Source organism: Acipenser ruthenus, chromosome 12 (assembly GCF_902713425.1).
Source record: "Acipenser ruthenus chromosome 12, fAciRut3.2 maternal haplotype, whole genome shotgun sequence".
Taxonomy (NCBI): Eukaryota; Metazoa; Chordata; class Actinopteri; order Acipenseriformes; family Acipenseridae; genus Acipenser; species Acipenser ruthenus.
In genome coordinates, this window is record NC_081200.1 from 35,622,612 (window position 1) to 35,649,129 (window position 26,518).

Here is a 26,518-nt window from a genome sequence, read left to right on the forward strand (position 1 = left end):
TCGATTCGACTCGAGAAGCTCTTTTCTATCAACACGCTCAGCTCAACACAGAGGTCTTACCGTACTGTCTTGAGAAGGAAAAAGAGAAATGGCTTCATTTGGATGATAGTTTTATCCCCTTGGTGGGCAGGACCGAGTGCATCATCCCAGGAAGGGGCCTATTGGCAGCTCTGGTATAGATAGCTCAGCAATACCTACCCAATGGGCAGGCATATCCAATACGTCATTGGTGGTCGTCTTCAAATTGAAAGGGAACGATAACTATACTAGCAGTAAGACCATGCGGAATCACGGGCTGGCAGGAGCTGTGTCTGCCGCTCGGTTGTTTCAGTGCATCAGAAGCAGCGAGTAGGTTTAGTTTTAATTCCTCGCCGTCTCTCTAATCTCTGCAATAGAAGCGATGCAGTGACTAGCGCATCAACTCTGTCCCAGCCATGTGCTTGCGAGAGGGATTTTCAGATTTAGTACTATGAAAGGTGGACCCAGATGTGCAGACGAGAGCGGCGCAAGATGAAGGCACCAATGGTAACACAGTTTTATCAACTCTTTTTATGTTAAAATGTTGCATTAATTTATAAATTTCCCATTTTTTGTTGGGAATACATTCTATAGCATTAGGACACAAGCTTGCATTGGGTTTTTTTTATTTGTTTGTATTCGGTCGATGTAAGTAGATTTATTAACACGAGCTACAAAAGAAATGTTCATCAGATAATAAAAATAAGCTTTCCTAATAACGTTTTGCAATTAGTCAACGCAATTTGAAAGTGCCGGTATTTACTATATACTGTACCTGTATATCTATAAAAGTACTTAAAGAGTTGACAAAACATAATACGAAGAAACATTTTAATAAAATGTATTTGGAAAACCACCGCTGCATATCGACAAACTGCTAATAATTAAATAATACAATTTATTATTATTATTATTATTATTATTATTATTATTATTATTATTATTATTATTAATAATAATAATAATAATAATAATAATAATAATAATAATAATAATTCTTAAACTGTTACTCCTAAAAAATGTTTGTACTTGTGCATGTATTATGCTATTACTTTGTTTAATAATAAAAAATAAAGTATTTTGTGGCATTGGCAATGGTGAGTTTCAGTGCATATGAAGCAAGTCTCTGTTCAGGAAAGCAACCAGTCCCCCACCTGTAATTTACTAGCTTCAACTCATTGTATGCTTCTGCATGCAGATAATATGCTGAATTGTGTTAATAATAGCTGATTATGTGTTACGAAACCTCAATGATCTGGCACAGTTGTTGGTACTATATTCAGAGTAGAGTTACACTGTTTTAGCCCAAGCTATTTTTGGATACCTCAGTGTATTGTCGGTACGGTCAACGTGTGTTTTGTATATTATACATTTATCATTAATCGCATTACAAAATGTTTTAATGTAAATACACTTTTATTTTTGTTTTGTAAAATGCATGGATTTTCTTATGGGCAATGCCACGATGGTTGTCTGGTACGGTTTGCAGTAGTACTGAATATGCATCGGACGTGTTAGATTAATAGAAAGAAATGCCGGTTTTTGGACATTAATGTTTTTTTAATAAAAATGGGTTGATATATTTTGTTTATGAAAGGTTTTTTTTGGGGGGGCGGGGCGGGGCTGGGCGGGGCTGGGCTGGGGGGCGGGGCGGGGCTGGGTCGTGCTGGGCGGGGGGAAGGGGGGGGGGGGTGCGTGGTGCGGGGTGCGGGGTGCGTGATCTCCAATTACCTGGTTCAGATCACTTGCATGTTAATATGCATTCAATTGAAATGCAACAGGCGTATTTTAATCTATCCACTATTGTTTGTTTGGTTTGTTTTGTTTTATGCTCATACTCTGTGTGTATGTTGAATATGTTCATCAAGACTTCATTTCCTACTCCAACAAATATTTACATTTTGGGATAAAACTGATATCCTGTCCTTTTCATATGGTTACATTTCCCTTTTGCATATCTGTTGGCTCTGTAATATGAAACTGAACTTCAATAAATGGGTAATTTCATATCAATTACAGATGTGCCACACACAACAGCGTCATACACTGTCACAGCTGCAGTGCTGCACATTTAGCATTTTAAATAAAAAATGTTAATTGCAGTTCGTTAACAGAATATTGTTACATTAACAAATGTATACTTGCTTTTCTTATACTATAATATGAAAATACAATAGCTTATTTAATCAGAAAATGTAATTAAAGTATGTCTATTCTAAGTAGTCTAATTAGTGTAATTAAACTTTTGGATAATTCAAATGCAATATCACTACATGAGCGTAGTAGGGATTTCTTCTTCCTGTTATTACTGTTGTGGTTGACGTTGTTTTTTTGTTTGTTTTTTCTTTGTCCAGCGGCATGGGGTAGCAGTGTTTTTAGTGATTACCATGTGTACCAGCTTGTTGATTGTGTACAACAGCAGCTCCCACAGAGCCCCGCATCATCCACAGAGAAAGGAACCAGAACCCGGGAATATTACCGCTAAGCCACAAAAGATCATCGCAGCACCAGCTTTACAGGGATACATCAGCATCATAGATCACAAGGTAAACCCATTAAAACCCATGCAATGTGTGGCAGTACATGATTATACCAATGTCCTGTTTATCCTGCTTTGACAAGCTGCCATTGTTGGGAAATGAACAAATAGTGTCCTACTTCTAAATATTGCACCTGGACCTTTTGTTGAGTTTAAAGTACTACGAAATATTAATTATTCGTTGATTACCCACACAATGTCATTATCGGTTCATAAATATGAATAAGGCATTGTCCTTTTGCAGTTAAATGTTAATCAAATTCTGTTATAATCTTTAGAGCATGCATTAACGGACATGCGCTGAATGTAACAGTTAGTAAGTAGCATTTGAGACAGTACACTTCAATGTGACATAAGTAATGTATGTGTGGGTACTGTAGGCATAATCTTCTAACACAAGAAATGTAACTCTTTAAAAGAAATGTTTTCAAAGTACACTTCATTTCCTACACTTTCTTAAACAAAGCTGGACTGCTCTTTTCTGAAGGTGAGCAGTGTTGGGGGGTTGATAAGTCAGTGGGTAGTGCACGGATGCAGGGCTTGAAGATCGTAGGTTCATAACCTTCTTGGTTGAAAAACTACCAGAACTTGTCACCATAGATCTTTTGTTTACTGTACATTACAAGTACAAGGTTGCTGTAGTAAAAATATACTTTATATTTGTTTTTATAATCACTGGGCATTTTGCTCCATTTGTATATACCTCTAACACAAAGCTTTTTATAGGTATCTAGAGCAATGGTAATAATGATGCTGTTTTAAATGACAGTTAGCAGTGATGAGAGGGGTTGAGTTTCAAAGGTCTGTTCATTGTTATTCTGAACCACTCATTGGTGCACATTAGGATGCCTGGAAGGTCCTTGCCCTCGGTATCCATGCAAATGCCGCCTGGACTCCTCCTCATCTCTACAAGAGCGTCACATTTAACAGAACTGATAATTACACTTAATGTGACAGTTGTTTTTAAAACCTGCGTCAATGTTTATCCTAGTTATCAATGATTAATTTTCAGACTTTTTACATTGTTTCCCAGTGTTGAAGTCGTTCGGTTTTTAAAGTCTGTATCTCACAATGTGTTTTATTTGTATTTTTTTTCATGTGGTTTCTACTGGTCAGGTTCCAGTGATAACCAGATTATCGGTTACAACCGTCCAAGATTGATACGCTGATAAAACTTTGAAGGATGGCAGACAAGCACTAAACGCTTGAGAAAATTCAGTGAGGTAAAGAGTGGTTATTGGGTTAATGAAATGTTTCTGCTTTCAGCGAGACTGACTTTACAGAAACGATTCAATAGTAGCTTAAATGAAAGTTGCAAATGTTGACTGCAGCTTGTATATATAGAGTGGAATCATGCTGAGGGCAGAAAATGGAAGTGAAAGCACAGTAAGTTCAGGCGAATGGTGTGCTATGAAGGGACGAGAACAGCACTGTCTTCTTCGCTAGTCTACCTCCCTGATCAGTTGTGATCATGTGGGTGTAGTTGTGTGTGAATTGGCTGTGGGGGGAAGGGTACAGACTTGGGGGTATTGAAGTGAATTATTTAATTCTAGTCAGGCTAGTCATTTCTCTGTAGGAAAACAAAACACCCCAAAAAAGGTCTGAGTCATATTTCTATTTATGAAATGATTTATTTGTTTTATATGTCAAATATTTATTCAGGAAATAACCCAATGCCAGACAACCTTTTCTTTGATGCAAATTTTGGAGACAGGATTACTTGTGATATCTTCCTTTTTTTTTTTTTTTAAACCAGCGATCCAGCCTGTATTTTTAAAAAGTATACAGGTTGTACAAAAACATGTGAGTTGCCACTGGGGGCAGCCAAAGTGGCGTTGTGCCAGCAAATTGGTTTAGAAATTGCTCAGAAGGGACACTTGATCATTCCTCAGAGATTACCACTAATTCCTTCAGGTAAGTTACTGGTGGAAGTATTCTGCAGTCTGGCTCATACAGTCATCACTACTGAGACTGCTCCTCATGAAATAACAGAATTTATGCAGAACTGAATACAAAAAACACTGTCTGCCACTGTCTGTCTGTCAGTTGTGCCACATAAACAAGTTGCTGTAGAAGAGTCTGAAGTAAGCTAGCACAATGCTGGTATTTTAGATGGCTCTTGCTTTGACACCTCCATAGCCAGACAGCAGTGTTGTGTAAAATAATCACAATGCAGCAGACATGGTAGAGGAAACTCTTCAGGCTGATTGCACAGCTGACTGCGATTTCCCTTGTGTGAGAGATTTGGAAATACTGAGCTCCCTCTCCTAAAATGGGCGCAGTGGCTTTTCTCAAATTGTTTTGTAAGAAGAGCTGGTGCAGGAAGCAGCTAGAAGATAGAATCCGTTTGGATAGCACTCTAAAATATGTCTACTTTTTTTTTTTAATGACAACAAGTGAGAGCCATTGAAGCAAGACGCTGCAGAGAGTGATACAGCTGGTCACTTCACTCTGCTCTCGTTTCTTAATTGACCTGTTGTTTTCCACAGTGAGTCTTTGGGCTTTTCCAATGCAAGTTCAGTTTGTGTGGATCCCCAATTTAATATAATTGCTTCATATGGGAAAGCTTGTCTGTTTCCTCCAATGCCTGGAGAGAAATCTGCCTCTTCTACAGTCTATTTAAAATGCTGGAGCTTATGTAGTGCTTGTTGAATGCCTAATACAGGAGAGATATAGATTTTTAGAATAGGCTGCTTACCACTGATGACTTCACTAAATGGAGTCTCCAGGAAAAGCATACAAGGTGAGAGCACACTTGGTAGTTTCGCAGTGTAAATTAAATTAATCCATGTATGTGAGACAATTATTATAGTCCATACAGAAGTGCTAACGTTTCAATGCTGCTAGCGTCTTCCTCAGAGCAATCTAGATAGTTGTTAATCTATTTTGCTTCAAGGCTAAAGGAAAGAAAATGCCAGTATTTAGCAGACCCACCTGTGATATGTGTATCTATATTGTATAATGCCAGTGGAAATCCAGTCTGAACCAGATACGAATGTTATCTCCAGCCAGGAGAGCCCCAGAAGTTATCCACAGGACACCAGTTGAACTAGCAGAACCCCAGAGACAGCAGAATCTTTCTGGTCTCTTCTGGCTGGAACCTGCTTCAAGTGTGCACCCTGCCAGTTCTTGAGAAGCTCTCTGCCTTACCAAATGTAGTCAATATGGTTATATGAAAGCAAGCATACAAAGTGCCTCCTTTTGAGGTTAAAATAACTAAAACACAACTCACTCATAAGATAAGCATTGCAACCTAATGTACCCACAGATTATTTTGGTAACACTAAACAGTAGAGGATAAACAGGTAAAAATAAATTACTAAAACATTATGAAATGAAAATGAAAATATTCATAATTCCTCCCCAATACACTGTTTCCCTAGTGCGTCTAATTGAATTGCATCCATTTCAGATCTTACTAATAACGTTAACAGAATTCCTTCCTTCCAAAAAGATGATTGATCTCAACCCCCTCCCCCCCCACCCTCTCCTGCACCAACCTTCCACCCTGTCAGCTGTTTCATTTGGATCTGACCTTCCAATGACCCAAGCAAAACAAACTCACAATCAGCAATAAAGGCTTGTTTGTCAAACAATGCATTCCACCGATATTGAAATCATACCCCATGAAGCACTTCTACACATGACTCAATGACAGTAAGAAATTGGCACAGTGCAAAACTTGCTCTAGCTTCAGCAAATAAGAATTATAGATTTGTACAGGTTTTCGGACACTAACAATTTTAAGAAGCGGCTCTTGCTAAAGTTTATTATTTCATGAGAGGACAACATTTAAATATTCTGATATTCTAATCATATAAATGCCAGAAATAAAAATAACAAATTTTTAAAAATGCTGATTTATTCAACTCCTCTTACTCGTTGTGATTCTGAGAGTATTTCAAAAGCACTCTGCTCTTGTTATAAAAGGAGAATGGATGAAGTGCATGTTGTTATCTGGCATGTTTTTATTTTTTTAGAGAACGGTTTTATAAAAAATAAATACATTTAGTTTCAGTGCTGGCTTTGTATGTCCTTCAATTCCTAGAAGCAGTTTCACTGCCATACTAATTCAACGGCTAGCTAGCTTCTGTAATGTCATGGTCTCATCTACATTATTAATAGAAAAAAGTACATTAGAGCACATCAGAAAAATAGCTTAGCTGACTTCACTTTTTTAAAGACCAAAGTACTTGTTAGGTGGACTATCTATCTATCTATCTATCTATCTATCTATGTATCTATGTATGTATCTATATATGTATATTTTCTGATTGGAGGTTTCTTATCCAGAAAATATAAAACATTGGTATGTTTGACAAGGTAGAAATACAATTCCAGCATGTAAAAACTACTGGAACACAATTTTTCATCAACAGCTCATTTGAAGTTTCATAAAACGAACAAGTCAGCTGCCAAGCGAGCACAGCTTCAGGTCTGCCGTGGCCCACACAGTATTCATTACCATTAAGCACATTAAGTGTTTTGATTTAAGTAAACAAGATCGCTCTCCTAAGGCTGATCGTTTGTGTACTGTGCTGTGCTCGTGGTAATTACATTTGTGATGGAGCTGAAGGAACAAACCCAAAGCACTGGGATGGGATGGACATTTCCAAATAGATTTGAAGTTAGAAGACGTGTGTTCCACAAAGCTGGCAATGGGAGAGGTGAGTAAAACGTTCTTATTGGGACTACTGATGATATGCAAGCCTCCAGGAGTTTTTGTTTGTTTGTTTGTTTGTTTGTTTGTTTGTTTGTTTGTTTGTTTCACACATTGCATTGCGTTTCCCGAGTGAATCATGTTAACAGGCTACCCAGCCACACTCATCCATTTAAGTCTGATTGATGAGTTTATCTTTCAAAGCTGCCATAAAAATGATTAAGACATTATTTGCGTTTCTGGTGTAATCTTGCAAACTCTGCATGTTACTTTTACTTCCCGGCAGATTAATCATACCTAGTATGTTGCATGTACACTGTAGTCCCCATACAGTAAGTATTGACCGTATTTGTAGCTGTCTAATTGAACTGTCACTAGTTAAGTGTCAGAAGTAAAGCAACAAATAATAATAATATGTCATTGATTATAAGAACCGACACCCATTCACTGGATCTTTATTAAGATTGAGTATAGCTAGAGCACTGTGAAATTATTTAAGACATGGGGCTCTAAGTATAGCCTTCCTCTGAACGACTCATCTGGAGGATGTGTTTTACGACTTTCTCAACAGACCGGTTTCCAAGACTGTTGTCTGAGTGCCTTAATATTAATAGATACTTAGAAGAAGCCTTATAATGCGCAAATTCAGGTAGGAAAATAAGATTGGCTAGCTTGTTCTATGGTACAGTATGTTTTTATACCAGTAACATTCAAAATATAAAGGTTGAGCATAATAGGAATGCTCAATTCAGGCAGAGCTGAAATTGTTTTGTTGGTGCATCAGACCTTCAACTGTGGTGAGACAATAATAATTAATTCTCTGCACCTATTTGATACTGTGCCTATACCTGTCTCTGTGGACTGCCGACTGTGGCAAATTAGGGGTAATACAATGTAGCCCTGTGCAATTACAAATGGATAGAGTTTAGCCCATCCCTCACACATTATGTGAGGGATGGGGCGATTATCAGGTCACAATGACTGAGTTGAATTTAGAATGCATTGTTTAATTTTCCTGTGCGTTTGGGCAGAAAAGGAAATCACTGCATAATGAAGTAGTGCTATGCAGTGCCCAGATAATGCAAAACTGCTGGAATCTTGCTAGGCATCATTGTGCTGCTCGCCCACGGCTAGATTGCATGTGGTTTGGAATGTGAAGCAATCTGAGACAATCATGTGTTGAAGTAGAACTCAATCTCTCGGATTGAAAATGCTAGTGTGAAAGTCAAATTTGATCATGTTTTTTCATATGATATTTTGGAAGAAGAACTTTACTACCCCCAGCTGGTAATGGAAGGGCTCCGAGTCTTAGAGATTGGTTGTTAGCTGTAAATATCTGAGCTCTTTATGATTATTCACTCATCTGATTATTTTACTTAATCCACAGTAGACTGCTGTTAACCCTCTTTATTAATTATAGGAATGAATATATATATATATATATATATATATATATATATATATATATATATATATATATATATATATATATATATATTCCAAGAAAGATAACCTTAAAGGAATAAGCCCAACATACAGCTCATGACATTGGCCTATATATCTGCTGCTCCTCATCCCCCTGGTGTGTCCCCATCCCTTTCTCCCATCTCTGCAATCCCTGAAGTCTTTCTTTCTCCTCTGATTCAAAATCACTGGAAACTTCCACTTTAATACAGAGATGATCTCTGTCCAAGGCACTCCACGATTATGTAGTACCAAGGTCTACAATACAATGCCAAAGCTGCCCTTAACCCATAATGCTAAACCAGTCAACCATTATACTGGGTTTAAACAACACTTAAGCAATGACATTCAATACATGCAGTGGAATTTCAAGCAGTACCACTGAGTGTTCTGTTTTTAACATCAGCTTTTAAAGGCAATAGAAAACTGCAATGCCAGAATAACTAGCTTAATGCAGCCATGTTGTTTTTACTTCGACTTTATGGATTGCTTATCTCCTAAGTGTTTTTCTTTTATAGTTGAGATAAACATGAAACTTGCCTGGGATACTCTGCTAATTTCTTGTAGAAGTTTTGTCGACCTTCCTGTAAATATATATATATATTTTATATATTTTAGGTGTTGAGACCATTTTAATGCATTTATGGGAATTGCTAAATTAAATATTCTAGCAAGTGACCAAGGCTTTAAAAAGAAGATCAATTGCAGCTTGTCTGCATGTTGTAAATCTTGGCATCCTAAATGGGTTTTCCGGAGTTACATTGCAAATTACTACTCATGTGTCTACACTCATCATACAGTCAATGCAAAGGCAGACCAAGTTATGATTATAAATCCCAGGACTTACAGTGGGAGCTGTCAGCTAAATGGACAGTCTATCAAGAAACTTGCTGGCTGCCAGAATCAATCTGACTGTTGTCTGTATTCAAGAGATGCTCCTGTAGCTTCAAAATGCCCATTCTTTTTTTCCGCTCGTTGCTAAGGTCTGTCTATTCCTCAGATAATACTCCCTTTTAACAAGACTGGTAGGTTTGACCAAAACATCTGTCTGTATAAAGAAAGAGCAGAAATAGGTTTATTTGCACAATGTGCAGCTTTAATAGAGAAGACATAGAAATGCACTTTGAAAGTCTTTTCTTTGTGCACAGTGATGCCTGAAAACCTTTGTAAAGACCAGTCAGGCTTGGGCATTGTTAAGTAATGCAGGAGCTTCAGTAAGTTCTGCTGGTGCTATAGATATTTTTTTTATTATTATTTCTGCTATTCCAAGATTAAGCTTGCCGCTTTTTATAAAATAAATGTCTAGACATGAGCTTTCCATTCCCTCCGTGTTTGGGGTATGGGGTTACTGGAGTGTTCTTTTCATTGCTAGCAGCTCTGCAGGACTGCAGCTTCACAAGCTAACCACGGCTGTCCTGTGTAACACTCACATCCACAGAGTGAACTTTTGCATTTCAGTATACAATATGCATGGGTAGAGGTTTATGACTTTAATGTGCTTGCAGTAAACCTGTGTTAAATACACATTCCTATGTAAGCCCTTAACACTAGAAGCCCTGCGGCGGTCATTTTGGCGGTTTTTGGTTTTAAAATGTCATTTTCTCCAGTCGTGTAACACATATGGCGCTGTGCGTTTGTGTACCTTTCTGTCCGTATGTATTAAATATTCTCACAAAGCATGAAACACGGGAGTGCAGAAATAAAGGAGATATATTACATTATACCTAAAAGCCCCGGGAGCAGTCACATTGACGGACACACAAAAAACAATTGTATTTTGTTTATACAGAACGGTATTCTACTTTATTATTTTTATTTACCAGTCCGCAATGTGTTTAGCTGTAATCAGATTAGTCTCTACTCTTTGCCTGAGTGAATGACTGACAGTCTATTGTTTTCAATCAGCCTTTTGAAGGCTGGCGCCTGCTTGCCAGCTGCGCTGCTTTGGTCAGTCAATTAGCATCGGGACTAGTGAAAATAAATACCAGAGACTGTGGAGTTTTCCAACGCAACAAAATATGGAGTTGATGTTTTGGATCAGATGACGTGGAAGTATTCCGTGAAAGCTGGCTCCCGACGGTGGTCTGTTCAGGTGTTTTACAATGTATTGGACCTAGCAGCCATCAACTCCTGGGTACAAAGAATGCACAGAGAAGAATTTACCAAAGGAGAGAATATATTTTACAGAAGCGCATTATCTGTGTTGATTGTGAACAGCCTTAGACTCTAGGTAAAGGAATACCCTTTTGTCGAAAAAAAGTAAAATAAATTAGGCCTTTTTTTATAACTTCTTGTGCTGTGCGCTTCTGTAAAATTTTTATTTCGAAGTTTATTGCGTTGTTCAGTTGCTGTTGCTCATCTGATAATAAACCGATTGCTGTTGAAAAGTTAAAAATGTATTGCTATCGTTTCAGTTTTATAAATATGTATGTTGTAAATCGATGTCTGTTCAGATGTTTATTTATTTACATTTTCTTGTTTTGATTTGTAAAATAAATGTTCATATATATATATATATATATATATATATATATATAGGACTATAAATCACAGTCAGATGCAGGCTTTGTAGATGATTAACCCCCTGATCACTTTAAGAGAGGGGATTTCATTTTAGGGATTTTCTAAATAATGCTGCATATTTATAATGGCAGGTGATTTCTATAAAGGTCTTCTATACAAGCACATCCCTAAGAAAATTGAGAGCGCAGAAACACTAAAAACTGATATTAGTACTGCAGTGTTCAAACATGGACAATGAAAATCTCTTGTGTACAGCCATTGTTCTTTTTTTTAGAACCTTTTAGAATGTCAATGAATAGAGTTCTATAAGTAGGATGAGTATAATTCTATAAAGCAACTGGAAGAACTTTGCAGAGTACTGGAGAGGCCTCTGTCATAAGGACTAAAAGGTTAGGGCCCCACAGTAAATGCTGATGAACCAGGGTACTCAATGCAACAGACGTTAGTGGAGTACAGTCTAGTGAATGCCAGGAGGATATAGCTGAGGACACAGCACAAGTCACTGAGTTAATGGAATGCCTTGCAGTCGTAGAGAGCACTATTCCTGTGGCTCCCATAGAGTGGCTGTTCTTCACTCTAGTATGCTTGATGGTGGTACAGGTGAATAAGGCTCTAATGCATTAATACATTAGGAGCTCTATTTTCAATCAAGTGGAAAGATAAAAACATGTTTGTGCATAAAACATGTAATGGTTTGAAACTAACAGGAAAAAAAAACGGAGGATTGTGAGACTATGTGATTGTTCTCCCTCCTGTATGAGCAGCACTCTGTTAAGACAATTTACTATCATTTGAATTGCCTTTTATACTTCTGAAAAAGCATCTTTCAAAAGGGGTGTTTTATGTCATTCTAAACTGTATATAGGAAAGAAAAAGCAATAGAGATCAGTACCTGGGAGCAAACAATGAAGCTGCATCGAAAAGGTATGGGTGTTACACACATGAAAAAGCTGTTGAAAATTGTTTCTGAATTTCAGTGTTTACACTGGGTCAAACAAAAATCCCTCTGAAAAGCTAAAGAAACCCCCTCTGGTACGCTAAACAATTCCTTTACTCCGCACTGATTTTAAAATGAAGGGATTTCACTGATCGTTGACTTAGAGGGGTTCAGTTATAATCCCACAGATGGCAGTTTTGAACCATTGGCTCCTCATGTCGGAACCTGTAATTCTTCTTGTACCGAGCGATTTTGCTCATCATCTAAACAGAATCCATAGCCACCTTTAATGTAGGGATTCTGGATCACTGAGAGATAAAATGTGTGTGACACATTCACTGGCTCATCTCATGGAAGCAGCATCAAGGGAGAAGTTTCTGACTTTCATAAAGAACCAAATATTGAAATGCCATTAGTGTTGCTCTAGCTGCAAGCTGGTTATCTTTTCACAGTCTGGCTTCTCTTTCGCTGTTAAGCAGCAGAAGGTATTCTTTTCTTTTTTTCCAGGTTTTATTCTGATTCACAAAGGTTTAACTCATGAGTTATTACAGACTGACAAATTATTTAAAGGTTTGCCAGTGTTTTAAGTTGTTCTTTGGGCTCTACTGTGTCACAGTATTGAAATACACCTGTGGCCAAGGTTAAAGCAGGAATCGCGCATTTTCCAAGTTGCTCCCGCATATCTGCAACTTTTATGTGCGGGAAAATCCTGCAGAGATATTTTAAGACACCAAGGTACTGTATTTTCCACCCACTTTAGAAAGCTTGAAACGCTACAACAATCTCTAGGAAGTGGGTTTCAGTGATGAAAGCACTATGAGCTGCATTCTGAATAGTTCTGGTTAAAATAAATAAAAGTAGTGCTGGATATTTTAAGCTTAGAAGCTCAGCCCCCCCCCCCCCCCCCCCTCCGCCGTTCATTTCATATTGAGGTGCAATGGTGCAGTGTTTTTTTTTTTTTTTTTTGAGACATCTATGATTACAGTATGTGACCAAACATGATTTTTTTGGAAAAATGTTTTTTTATTTTTATTTTTACATATGTTCACATCTCTGCCACATATAGTATGCCTGATCCTGTTGCAACTTACATAATATGAAAGGACATTTTGTGGCCTTTCATTTGATATGTTACATGCATGCAGTACAAACTATCCAGTAGCTAAACATACATAAATGAAAAGTGAAAAACAGGCAGAAATAGGGCTGAGTGTAAAGAGTTAAAAAAAAAAAGAAATGGAGCGCTGGTTAAAAAGAAAAGCATCTTTTTCTTCTGCTGCATGCACGTTGGGCAATAGCAAAAGCAATGGAGAGTGCTCTGTCTCACAGTGATGAACAGCTGTAGGTCTCCTCAAAGCAGCTTATTTTAAGGCAACACCAGTGTGAATGATGATGCAGTAAAATACATATAGTTTTTTATATGCAAAAGTGCTTTTTTTTGCCATTCCCCCCTAAAATTTAGATTTTTTTTCACTGTTGACCAATGCTTTTGTACTAATAGTTTAGAATCAGGGCTCAAATCATGCAAAATAGTAATAGACATGTGTTGGTACATCCAGGGTCTGTTTTTTTAATATTCCAAATTCAGAGCTGTAATGACCCCTGAACTGACTCATGAGCCTCATTCCTTAAGGACCTTAAACGTACAGCACAGTGCATAAAACTCTTCGCTCTACTGGGAGGGTTAAGGGTTGAGACGCATTAAAAAGTCAATGAGAGGAGGTTTCTGAATTGCTGTTTGCAATATTTATGACTTGGAGGTTTTCTTACAGCTCTGAAAGAGCAATGAAGAAAGTTTTTTTTTTTCCCTCTCGCCGTTACTGTGACCTCAGACCTCAACAAATAGGGCCATGCAATCTTTGTTAAGCAGTGGGAAGGCAGGAGGACAAAAACAGGTGTAGCTCAGCGATCCATTAACAAGCATGCTAAGGAACAGGGTTAATGCATTTATCTTGAGTTATTGAAATGAAACCTCACATGAGGTTCGGGTACCTCTGTCTCCATTCCCTTTAAACCCATTAGCTCCCAATGCATCTCCATCAACCATGTTGTCAAGGAGGCTAGTTCCCCTTGCTGCCTTATGGCTGGGGTAGTTTATCACAGTAGTCCAGGAGTCCTAATAAGAAATAGACATGTAAATACTGCAGTAGGAACAGCGACTGTGTAAAACAGTGCTGCCCAAACACGGTCCTGGAGAGCCCCTATCCAGTAAGTTTTGTAGGTCACCCTAAATCGCTAATTTCTAAAGACTGGGAACACATGGAAGTTATTGATCAATTAAGCAAATAACTTGTTCAATTAAGGGAACTCTGGTCACTGGGCCAGTTTACATGCTGGGAAAATGTCATGACTTGTTTACTGTCATGACTTATTTAAGGTGGTATGGTCTGGATTACAATTTTAGTTAGTTTTGGTTTATGTTTAGTTTATGTTTGAATACAAATATAATACATTATACAAAAATCAAATACAACATGAAGTTTCAAAGCAGGAATTGTTAAATTAAACAAACCAAAACTATCTAAAATTATAATTCAGCCGTACCACCTTAAATAAGTCATGACAGTAGACAGATAAGTCATGACATTTTCCCAGCATGTAATCCAGGCCATTGAGGGCTCAAAAGGGTAGTTAATTTTTTGTACCAAATGATCTCTAAATGACTTCATTTAATAAATCACCTGCTTAATTGATCACAATGAAATTGTTCCAGGTGTTAAGAAATTGATGATTAAAGGTTACCTATAAAACCTGCTGGATAGGGGCTCTCCAGGACCGGGTTTGGGCAGCACTGGTGTAAAACATATCAAGCATCTTTAACTATATTATTAGGTCTCAAAACAGATGCACATTCATTACACTGAACAGGAATACAGTTTATAAGTCAGCCGGGTATATTATTAATTGGAAACAGTTCGACTGTGCACCTTTTTTAGTTACAGCATTTCAGTTTGCATGCATGGAGAGCAGCTTAAATTGACTGCAGCTAAATGGTTTTCTTCACTCCTAGTCTATTTGAAATTTGAACAACAACAAATAAAAGCTCTTAAGCCTCATAGAGTCCAAGGAATTTTCCAGAAGGACTTAACATCACGTTGAAACACATCTCAGACCATCTCATTCTCCATTCTATTTAACTGAGGAATCTCAGTTTGACTGGGTAGTGTGACGATGCTTAGATCTGTAGGGCTACACGCAAGTCTTCTCATGCTTGTAAATGCTCTGTACTTGACAGGATCCCCCTTTTTACTTTCCCTTATCTTAAGGGTTTTTTTTTAGAACTGATGATTCATTGTGGACCAAATTGTTTCTTACAAGTTACGTTAGAAGGCTCAATTCTAAATCTTTTAGATTGTTAGATAAAAAGACTACAGTGTACACTTCCAAGTTCTGTATTAAAATGTGAATTGTTATCCAGAGGTGGTTTGAGCTATAGTACAGTAACACAGTCTTTCTTCCATTATGCTGAATGTCGCTAAGAGCAACCAATCAATCAATCAAAACCCTAGTCGACCCTACAGCTAAAGGCAACTTTTGTTGAAAATCATTGCAGTCATTGGCTGCTGCAAACTGAAATGAATGATGAACAAAAACTGTTGCTACCCCTCATGGAAACAACCAGTTTATAAAATGACTGGCTCTTCATACAATGAGGACAAATGCCCAAGTAAACTACACAAGCAAGCAGGAATTTACCCAATTAAGGTACAGATACAGCACTTATCTTCTTCATCTGTACTATGGTGACATTCAAATCGACTTTCTAAAGACTTTCTAGGATAAAATAGTGCCGGGAAAATGAGGTGGGTCATATAAAAATGCTCTTTTGATTGAATCTTACCCTCATAAGTCTTGCTGTATGAAACATCCGTTCCCAGGGTTCACTGATTTGCCGATAAGTAATTATGTTGCCCTCCATGAAGATAGCCACCTTTTATCATAGAATACCAAACTTGTTCCTGGGCAAAATGTCCTGAAAACTACTGTATGTGAAACTATGTGAAAAAAAAAAATATTACACAGTTTCTAACACAACCAAAATACAACCCCCCATCTCCAAATCAACACAATACCAGAAAGCACTTTAGCAGAGAGTGCTAAATAAATGTGTAACTAAGCTTGTGGGTAACTGAAGGTCCAGGGAGAGCAACTGGGTTGTCGTGTTGGGGCTGGATTACATTTCTATTCTATAGTAATGTACTGTGTGTGCAACCGTTGGAGTATAGAAAACACTGTATTATAATGTACGGCACATTATCAATTCTGTAGGGAAATTGGATATAAAGATCACTTTTAATAATTTGCAACAACAAAGAAAATAGCATTGTGTAATGAAGTGCATTTTCTTTTCTTTCTTTCCAGCCTCTGAAAATGCATTGTAGCAGCTGTGCACTGGTAACAAGCTCTGGACATCTTATTGGGAGCAACCGTGGTGCTGAGATAGACCAGACTGAATGTGTCATCCGAATGAACGACGCGCCGACAAGCAACTACAGGAAAGACGTGGGTCAGAAGACCAGCCTGCGAGTCATTGCACATTCCAGCATACAGCGGATTGTACGGAACCGCAACGAGCTTTTAAACATGAGTCAGGACTCGGTGTTCATTTTCTGGGGACCCAGTAACTACATGAGGCGGGACGGGAAGGGGCTGGTCTACAACAACCTGCAAGTGATAAAGCAGGTGCTGCCCAAGCTGAAGGTGTCCATCATATCACGGCAGAAGATGCAGCAGTTGGATGAACTCTTCAAAAAAGAAACTGGCAAAGACAGGTATCACATTTATTTTTGTAGTTTTTGTCTAATTATCAAGCTACATTTGTCTTATTGTTTTATCTATTTTTTTTTTAAAACAAACATATTAAACTTTATGCCAGGCAGAATTATTTATGAATTTCTTAGTTACCTTTACTAGGAGCTTATCCTTTTACCTACTACTTTATCTTTACTACAATACAATCAATTGTAAAAGCCTTCTTCATGCCAGGCTTTGTACCCTATGGATTTAGGGATGCAGAGGCCAGGAGGTTCAAACTAGAGGTATTAGAAATTACAGGTGTTAAGGGATCAATTGTTTTTTTTTATTCTCAATCACTATAGTCATCAGAGACAGAGGGAAATGTGTTTAACTGATCTGTATAATACCCTCTTATTAGCCAGTGAAGCTTTTGATAGAGATCTTTCAAGACCAAGACCTAATGATTCATATCCAGTCAAAGTCTAGGTATGTGCTGGTTAGTAAGAGTTCAAGTTCAAGTTTAAGACACCAACCTAGACACAGACTTGGCTTCCAAAGCACATTTATGTTCTATAAATCGTCTGAAAGAAATTATACCACAAACTTCAAGTCAAGTGCAACCCAGGCCGAGTTACTGTAATCAGATCAGCTTGTGTCTACAGTGGACCTGCTACAGTCTAAATAGGCTCCATTTTTATTTAGGTACAATGAACAGAGAAAGCATTATGGTTCTCTGTGGTTAATACAAAACACAAACAATGAGGCAAATACTCTGTGTAGACTCTGCAAACCTTGAATCTATTCTGTAGAACAAGCATACCATTCCCATAGTAAATTACAGTATGAAGTGTGTTTATTATCAAGTACCTACTGTACAACACAGAGAATGTTAGTATAATTGTGTTTCTGGTACAGGTTCAAAGAGAACTGCTTTTAAATCCTTTCTGAGCTCACAGATGTGTTGTGTTCAAAGCTCCAAGCCAATTAAATGATACGCTGGCGGCAGATGGTGATTGGTTGTTACAGGTGACATTATCGACGAATGAGAGGACAGTGTGACCATTGGAAATGAAGCCAGTTCTGCTTTGCTTCTGAATGTTCTGTAATGTTTGCTTGCCTGGACAATTATACAGTATTCCTATAAAATATGTGTAAATCACATGCCCGTGGCAGTTAGAGTCTCTATATTCAAACATTCTGATTTAATTACCAAATGCATTACTCTGTGATAGCAGACATAGGCACTGCAATATTTGCATTAGCTAGTTTTGTGGAAATTGATATACAGAATTTAAAAAATGGTAACAATTAAACATGTTTACCTTTGGCTTGTACTATGAATGTGGAGACCCTTTTTAACAGTGTGCTGTAATGACAGTTTGGTCAAATAATGATATATAAATCACAATTTGTGTAATTACACCCGTTATTTTCCTTTTAAAATGACATTTATTTTTATATTGTGTGCCACTTGAACTGATATTCAGCTTGTATGAAGGGGAATGTTACACACAAATTTAGGTAAAGTAGAAATCCAGCCCTACAGTCTATAAAAGACAATACTAAGTGAACGGTTGTAATTTATTTTTGTGTATGATGACATTTTAAAATGTGGTTATATTTCGTAGTGGAATGGATTTTATAGTTTGATGAAAACTAATCTGCCAGTAACAATGAGAGTCCAAGCATCTTATCTATCGGAAAATAACCAGTGAACGTGGGAATCTGAGTGGCTTAGAGTAGACAATCAGTGAGGCTTATAATAGCGCAGTCCAAAATACAGCTCTCTTAACTAGTGGGCTGATTTTTCTCGGAGTGGAAATGGCTAATGAAGGCTTCTCAATGCAGGTTGAATGAGCACACAGGGCTCACAATGGAGATAACCGATTTCCGCCCTCTCATGCAGCAGAAACCCATTGAGAGAGACCGATGAGCAGTCGCTGATGTAATTGTCCAGGCTCTTCAAGCTGATGGGTCTTTAAGTGGCATCCTAGATCTGTTCAGGCTGCCCTGATCAAAAGAATCTCTCAGACAAAAATATCATATGATTCTGAATGCAAAGCAGTTCAAACCTGAATGATTAAATGATGGGGAGTAATGATGGGGAATAATAATATACAATATTCATTCTGTATAAAGTATATATATATATATATATATATATATATATATATATATATATATATATATATATATATATATATATATATATGTATATGGAATGATTTATGAGTCAAGGGGTCTGATGCATTTGATGATTTCAGTGTAAGAGAAGAAATTGGTCCTGTGCAATTCCTTCTAGGTCTAATTTGAAGTTGGGTTCCTGTTGCTGCTGGATAATAGTGCCAACATTTTTCACAGTCAGCTAACAAAGAGAAAAACTCAAGTAGTGCTACTTTTTGTTTAATGACTTGGCCCCTTTTCTGAAGTTTAGAGGTCACTCTGTGGTGCTGCAGTGGGCTCCTAGAAGAACAAGCTTGTGCTCTTAAGGATTTGAACTAGAGCAGCTCCAGCCCTGCAATTAAAGCCTGACCTCATACTTTGATTAGCTCTGCTGTGTTTTATGCGACTTCTATAAACCTATAACCAAACAAGCTATTTTTTCTTGTTGTTCGACACACTATAAGACAATCCTTTCTGCATCACGCTGTGGCTACCGAGTTGGTTTTGCAGACAGTTGTCTTTGAAAGAGCATTATTTCTACTGGATATTTTTAGACTGCTTATTATAAACACAGTCAGAATGTATTGTTAGACCTCAGCAAAGCTAGATGTGAATGAGGGGGGGACAGCTTGCAGTTTATACTTGACTAGAACACGGCTCCTGTAATTTTCAAACAAAAATTCCCCTCCCCTAAAGAGTTAAAAATCAACCATCTGTTGAATGTGTGTTGTAAACAGACAGCAAATAAAACAGGCTTAATGATTGTACAAACTGCAGCTGTACAAATTGCTGTGAATGAATAATTAAGGATAATTTAGTAGGGACTAAGAAAATGTGACTTAGAAGTAAATATCCCAGTAATTAGATAATAGCAACAGAAACAGAATAACTTCAGAAGGAATATTAACTTGGAGATTATAAATGTGATTTCAGTGAAGCAGTGCTGTCCTCGACTGCAATTTACAGCCAATCAAAGAAGTGTAAATCAATGTAGTGTCAGTTCATCCTGTGAAGTCACTTGTTTTTTTGTACGATTCCACTTAAGTGATACATGACAGTCCCTTTATTACCTTGTATTAAATTAAAAAGTAATTCAAGCCACATGATTTTCAAGCCACATGATTTCAGTTTTGCTTCAGTATATATTGTAATTGTAAAATGATATTAAGTATGTAAGTGTGCGGTAGTTATTACCTGGAAATGAACAAACCGCACACATGGACACCACATTAGGATAGAAGTCAAGTTCCATTCCACTGCCTCATTTTGCCTGAGGTATTTATTTGAATGTAAGAAATCTAAATCTCAGGTATGGGCCATGATCAAGTAGCTCACAGTGTCCTGTCTGTAATGAAGAAACCTAAAAGGGCAAGCATGCACTTTATATATCACTTTTAGATACAGTCAGCACCTAAAATAGTCTCCGAAATGGTATTTTCTCAGTGTGGTGGCAGAAGCTTTGTAAAATTACAAAAGGGTTATTTGTACTGTACAAGTATTGTTGCCTAACAGCCCCAGTATCTTTCTATCTGTCTGTTACTCTGATATTGCAGTACTTTCTATTTACGCCACTTGGTATCATTGTGTTAAGCCTATTTATCCATTTGTTTTTGTGTTACATTATACAATTTGATCTGTTGTAAAACTAAAAATCTTAAGCCAGTAATGTTTTTCATTCAAATATTTTACATTTGTATACACTGCTGTAACTAAATTGTAATTATTATGGAGGATTTCCCTGGCGTTTGGTCATTTTTACATTTTGGTTTACCAGCATGTGTTCATGAAACCCTTCATTAATCAGCTGACCCCTTTTCTTTCAGGAGGATTTCAAACTCTTGGCTCAGCACAGGCTGGTTCACCATGACAATAGCCCTGGAGATGTGTGACAGAATAAATGTCTATGGTATGGTTTCACCTGACTTCTGCAGGTAGGAGCTCATATTTATTATTAATATTATTATTAGTATTTATTTCTTAGCAGACGCCCTTATCCAGGGCAACTTACAATTGTTACAAGATATCACATTATTTTTTACATACAATTACCCATTTATACAGTTGGGTTTTTACTGGAGCAATCTAGGTAAAGTACCTTGCTCAAGGGTACAGCAGCAGTGTCCCCCACCTGGGATTGAACCCACGACCCTTCGGTCAAGAGTCCAGAGCCCTAACCACTACTCCACATTGAGTGTGGGTTGCAAACCTGCCAGAATTATATTAGCCTTTCTTGATGGGCAGGTATCCAGAATCTCAAAATCACTAACACAATATACAAGGAATTAAAAAACAAAAAACTATACATGAATAAATAAAATTCCAATGTGGTCTAGAGACATAAAACAAAGTTATGATGGGTCACAGGTCTTATTCAGGTCTGTTTCTTCATTGTACAGAGACTGGATATACCAAGTTTGCACCAAAGTCCCAGCACCTGTTTATGTGGCAAGTAGGGTTTGGTAAAGGACTAATCTGTTTTTGTAAAAAAACAAAAACAAAACTTTGTTTATTGTTTTTTTTTTTTGTTTTTTTTTAACAAATTAACAAGTTAGACAATGACAAACCAGCTGTTTTTTGTAATCTTTAATGTGTTTGTATTCCACCCCAGGCAGCCTCGCCGTCTTTCAGTACCTTATCATTACTACGAGCCTTCAGGACCTGACGAGTGCACAATGTACCTCTCACACGAACGGGGGCGCAAGGGCAGCCATCACCGTTTCATCACAGAGAAGCGTGTTTTTGCCAACTGGGCACGGACTTTCAATATTCACTTTTACCAACCAAACTGGAGCCCGAAATCTGACAACCAGACGGTAATTCGGACAGTAATTGTGCCGGCTTCATGAAGGACACATGGCTGCGTTATTGCTTTGTATCCCTCTAACAGAAAAGCCACTGGATTATGTGAATGGGAGCTCTCACACAATGCTCCATCTGTGTTTTACTAATCTCTCAAGCCCATTCTCCAATCAGATGACATTTGAAAAAAAAAAATGCATTTTTATGGAAATTCATGGGACTGAAATATATAGATGAACTCAATTCCACATCCATTTGGCCTTTGGAACCAGTTTGTTTTTGTATAATTTCATATATTTCTTTTAGATTCCAATTGAAATATGACCATTTTCACCCAAGAAGCAAAATAGATGTAATTAGTTTGCAGGTGATTAATGGTGCTCAATTTATTACCGTTTTAGGCTGTCTGCACCTATATAGCTATTTGATGTATTACGGCTATGAGGTTACTTGTTTTGCTTATTATGTTACTGCCTTTGCAAAGTGGTATATCCCCAGGGCTAAAATGATTTTTTAAAAATGGCAAGGGTCTATCATCCTCTTTTCTGCTGAGATTGGGGTCTCAATTCTGTGCCTGCAACTGATGAAAATAGTTTATCACACAAAAAAATAGCTAAATTATCTATGCTAATAATTGTCCAAATTTAAGTAAACACACACAAAAAAAAACTGAAACATCAATAACACCTTAAAGGGAACGTGAGATTCAAATTCTGCACAAAAGGCACATAACATATGAATAGAAACCATGGAGCCCTTTTCTGAAAATTGGTTTTAACATTTTTCTTTAGGTTTGTTGCTAGAAAGACACTCTGAGCCTCACAGCAGCCCAGTTTAGCATTCTGATCATTTACCAATTTGCTGATCGCAGAGGTGGCAATGTTATCAACAAGTTATCTTTTTCATGGTCACAAGGATTCAAACTGAATAAAAATCTCTCCTCTGGGTTGTTGAATGGTGTAGTTAGGATACATACAGTTTGTATGGGGAGGAGTTATGCCATACTAATAAGAGGTGACAGGGACCAGGCATAGCCAGAGAGCAAAATGCTTTTTATCCAGCTGCCAAAGATGCATGTAAAATGTTTACCTTTTTTTTTCAATGCTCCAGTGGATTATTTTGCTTTTTTTTTTTTTTTTTTTTTTAAATCTTGTGGACAGCAGAACTGTATTAAATTTGAGGTGAAATGGTGCCCAAAAACTTTAATTACCTCCATTAAGCAACTTGAGCATGGCATACAAGCAAATTCATGGATCTTTTGAATGTACAACATGGGAGCAAACAGTAAGTTCAACCAGCAAAGAGAAATTGCATACTGGTAAGTGGTGCATATGGCCATAGCATGTGCTGTCACTTCATAAGTCATCATGATGACCCAATTCTAGAAAAAGGGCATCCCCCAGAGATTCATTACATGCAACAACACAGAAACAGAGAATGGGATGTTGAATTAATGCTGGAACATTAATTGTAGTATAAGTTCTGCAAGATTGCTGCCAGTTAGTTGTACATTCATTTGATCAATACATCTGCTGTTGTGCCATGCTAAATTGGCCTACTGTCTAAAATATGCCTTTCCTGGTTACTTACTGTCCGTGTCAGCATAGACTAACATACACACATGTACAAGGTGTTCACACAGCCAACACGGAACAATTGTAACATGCTATTGCACCAGTGTTTCTAATGATTTAATCTTATTCAGTACAGTTTGGGCAGGAGAGTACACGCACACACACACACACAAACACGCTTTAGAAATATTCTATTTGGAAAAAGGCCACCAGAGAATTCACTGATGCAACAATATTACAAACGAATGTAAAATGGCATTTTCATCTTGCATTTCTGGCACGAAGGGTGCAATATTATAGATATTCATAAAGACACATCAATTTGGCACCTCAAGCAGTGTGATTAATGGGGCTGCAAACCACTGTCAAAACACACGCTGTGTAATGCAAAGGAGAAAATAAGTTTTCAATTACTTACATATAGGAGTTCCCTGCAATTCCATATGCTTTGAGCTTTCAGAACCAAACACATAATTAACGAGTCAACAAAAATGAAATGCCATGTGAATACTGCAGATTAATGAGACTCCAGTCAAATGATAAACGATCTTTCAGGCTTTCGTGTCGGCTCTTTTATTAAACAAATCCTACCTAATAAATGAGAGCAACCCCATTAGGGAACATTCACAGCAGTTACATTACACTCCTGTTGGTAGACGGAGCAGATATATAATCTGAACCATGCCTTCATAATAAAACACATGCCGATAGCAGCTGTAAAAAAGAGAATTACAATTTCACAAAAACCATAAAAAAACAAAGACTATTCAAGGCATTTTTGTCATGGTATAGCTACGATCTGTACTCCAAACAAATCACTTGTTTGAATAGGTTCCGTCCAAATGTATTCGGACTGGAGATCTAAAACATGTAGCACTTAGAAAAATAAATGTGAATACATTTCAATTCTAAAAAGTAATAAACAAAATGCAATACTGTGTTGGACTTTAGGAAGTGAGATATGCACTTGTGTAATTACTAGTGTGTTCATAAAATGTTAAGAATTTTTTTATTCCTGCCAGCTTTCATCTCGGGTCAAAGTAGATAATGTTTTATCTAATTACATGTGTTGACTGCTAAAAATGGTCCTATATTTAAATAAGGACTATTTTATATTTGTTTTATATGAACACACTAGTAAATGCACAAGTACATATCTTGCTTCCTAAAGTTCAACACAGTATTGCATTGCTGTGGTTAACAGTGCCTGCATTTTGGAATAATTGTAAAGGACAAGACTAGAGAGAACTTTTCCTGTGTGATTCTAAAAATAAACCCTATGGCAAAATGATATTGAATTCCTCTATTATTCGTAGTTTCTGTAGGTCCTGTCTGGACTTAAGATTTTTAATAAAAGTTCCTCCTCATCATTCAAGGAGTGTGCTACATTCCTATTGCCCTGGGAAAAAAAACAAGGTTACCCAATCAGACAGGTTTGTTATTTCAAAATACTGCAACTTTAGGATCAGAAATCCATATATTTATCTTTTGTTGAAAATTAAACTTTATATATATATATATATATATATATATATATATATATATATATATATAGAAATTATTATTATTATTTATTTCTTAGCAGACACACTTACCCAGGGCCAATTACAGTTGTATACAAAAAATACATACCAAGAATTACAGTACAATCAAGATACAAAATACAACGACTTCAGTCCTAATAAGATGATTTGATATCAGGGCAGTTCAAGAGCAGATAACAGTGTTGATAGTTACATCAGGGTTAGATACGAGTGCAAGTGAAATACAAAATACTACAGTTTTACAGGTCTTGTGTGAAGAGGTGTGTCTTGAGGAGGCGTCGGAAGGTGGTCAGGGACTGGGCAGTCCTGACATCCATAGGAAGGTCGTTCCACCACTGCGGGGCGAGGGTGGAGAAGGAGCAGGCTCTGGAGGCAGGGGAGCGCATATATATATATATATATATATATATATATATATATATATATATATATATATATATATGCGCTCATGTTGTGCATTTTGTGCTTGTAGCATTTTTTACACCTTTTTTTGCTGTTGTATATGGCAATCACATTGGCATTTTTTATTTATTTATTTTTTAAATGGTAAGTGTGATGCTTTGGTGTAAAAACTTTTAGAACATATCCCATTGTGTCCTTTTCTAAATGTAATTTCTATGCTCTTTGAGGTATCAAGGATTTTCTTTTCCATTCAGGACTAATTCAAGATGCTGCATTCAAGTTGGTTACATTGTTTAGTTTTCTGTCAGGTGGAGGAGAGAATGGAAAGGAAATGCAATCATAAGGTAAGTAAGCAATAAGAAAGCTCAGCACTTTCTACAGAAGGCAGTTTTGTAAGAAAAGGCAGTGGGGCAGTGCCAAAGTGGATTACATATGAATTTGTCTTCGCTAGATTTGAATCCAGCTAAGGTCACATAATCACAAGATTATGACTAAAATAAAAGAAAGTCAACAAAACAAACAACAATTGGAGCTCTTAATGGTTTAAAATCCAAAATGATTCATATACGACTGATTCTATCAAAAACTAATGTATTTCTGTTTATTTATTTTTTTTAATTATTATTATTATGCATGTGCTGAGCCAAAACCACAAATAATTTCCATAAATCGATGATTCTGTCAGGGTTATCTGATGTAACAATTAGATTAACAAAAGTGTGGTGCTATAGTACTTTAAATCACAACCCCACCCCCTTGTTATTTGTACAAATTGATAAATATGTGAAACCTGGGAACTGATGAAGCAGCCCATCCAAATAATGCAATCTATCTCATTAAACAGCTCAGCTGTTTCCTTCACGCTTGTGAGAAAAATGAACTAGTTAATATGGTTTGCTAAGCTTTGGAATATCTGTAATGCTATTAAAGATCCACCCCTCTCCCTTGTGCTGCCTTTCACATTCAGCACATAACCCAGAAGAGGAAACTTCCCTCCCCAAAACCTTGTCAAACAGGCTAAGAAGCAAGATTGACGTCTATTTACAAGTAGAAAGTGTTCTCAAACCATTAGGCAGGATTACTTTGTCTGTCAAATAACATAGCACATTTTTCATCTTCAGGGAAAAACTGTATCATTTACTTTGCTGTTATTTGCAA

The 26,518-nt window shown here is 37.1% G+C and overlaps 1 protein-coding gene across 1 annotated transcript; it reads left to right on the top strand.

The window, feature by feature from the left end:
• Positions 1-288: 288 nt before the first annotated feature.
• On the top strand, positions 289-24,712 carry LOC117416850 (alpha-N-acetylgalactosaminide alpha-2,6-sialyltransferase 5-like). Its single transcript, XM_034028274.3, has 5 exons — positions 289-525; positions 2,373-2,564; positions 16,504-16,913; positions 20,865-20,972; positions 21,650-24,712. Exons 1-5 carry the CDS (start codon positions 487-489, stop codon positions 21,885-21,887), a joined length of 987 nt encoding a protein of 328 aa, XP_033884165.3. The 5' UTR covers positions 289-486; the 3' UTR covers positions 21,888-24,712.
• Positions 24,713-26,518: the final 1,806 nt, after the last annotated feature.

What these genes read in the sequence shown, in the direction of transcription:
- LOC117416850 (XM_034028274.3), top strand. Translation starts at nt 487, where the DNA reads ATGTGCAGACGAGAGCGGCGCAAGATGAAGGCACCAATG. An exon ending in TCAGCATCATAGATCACAAG is followed by an intron (nt 2,565 to 16,503) that starts GTAAACCCATTA and finishes CTTTCTTTCCAG; the next exon opens with CCTCTGAAAATGCATTGTAG. An exon ending in AAAGAAACTGGCAAAGACAG is followed by an intron (nt 16,914 to 20,864) that starts GTATCACATTTA and finishes CTTTTCTTTCAG; the next exon opens with GAGGATTTCAAACTCTTGGC.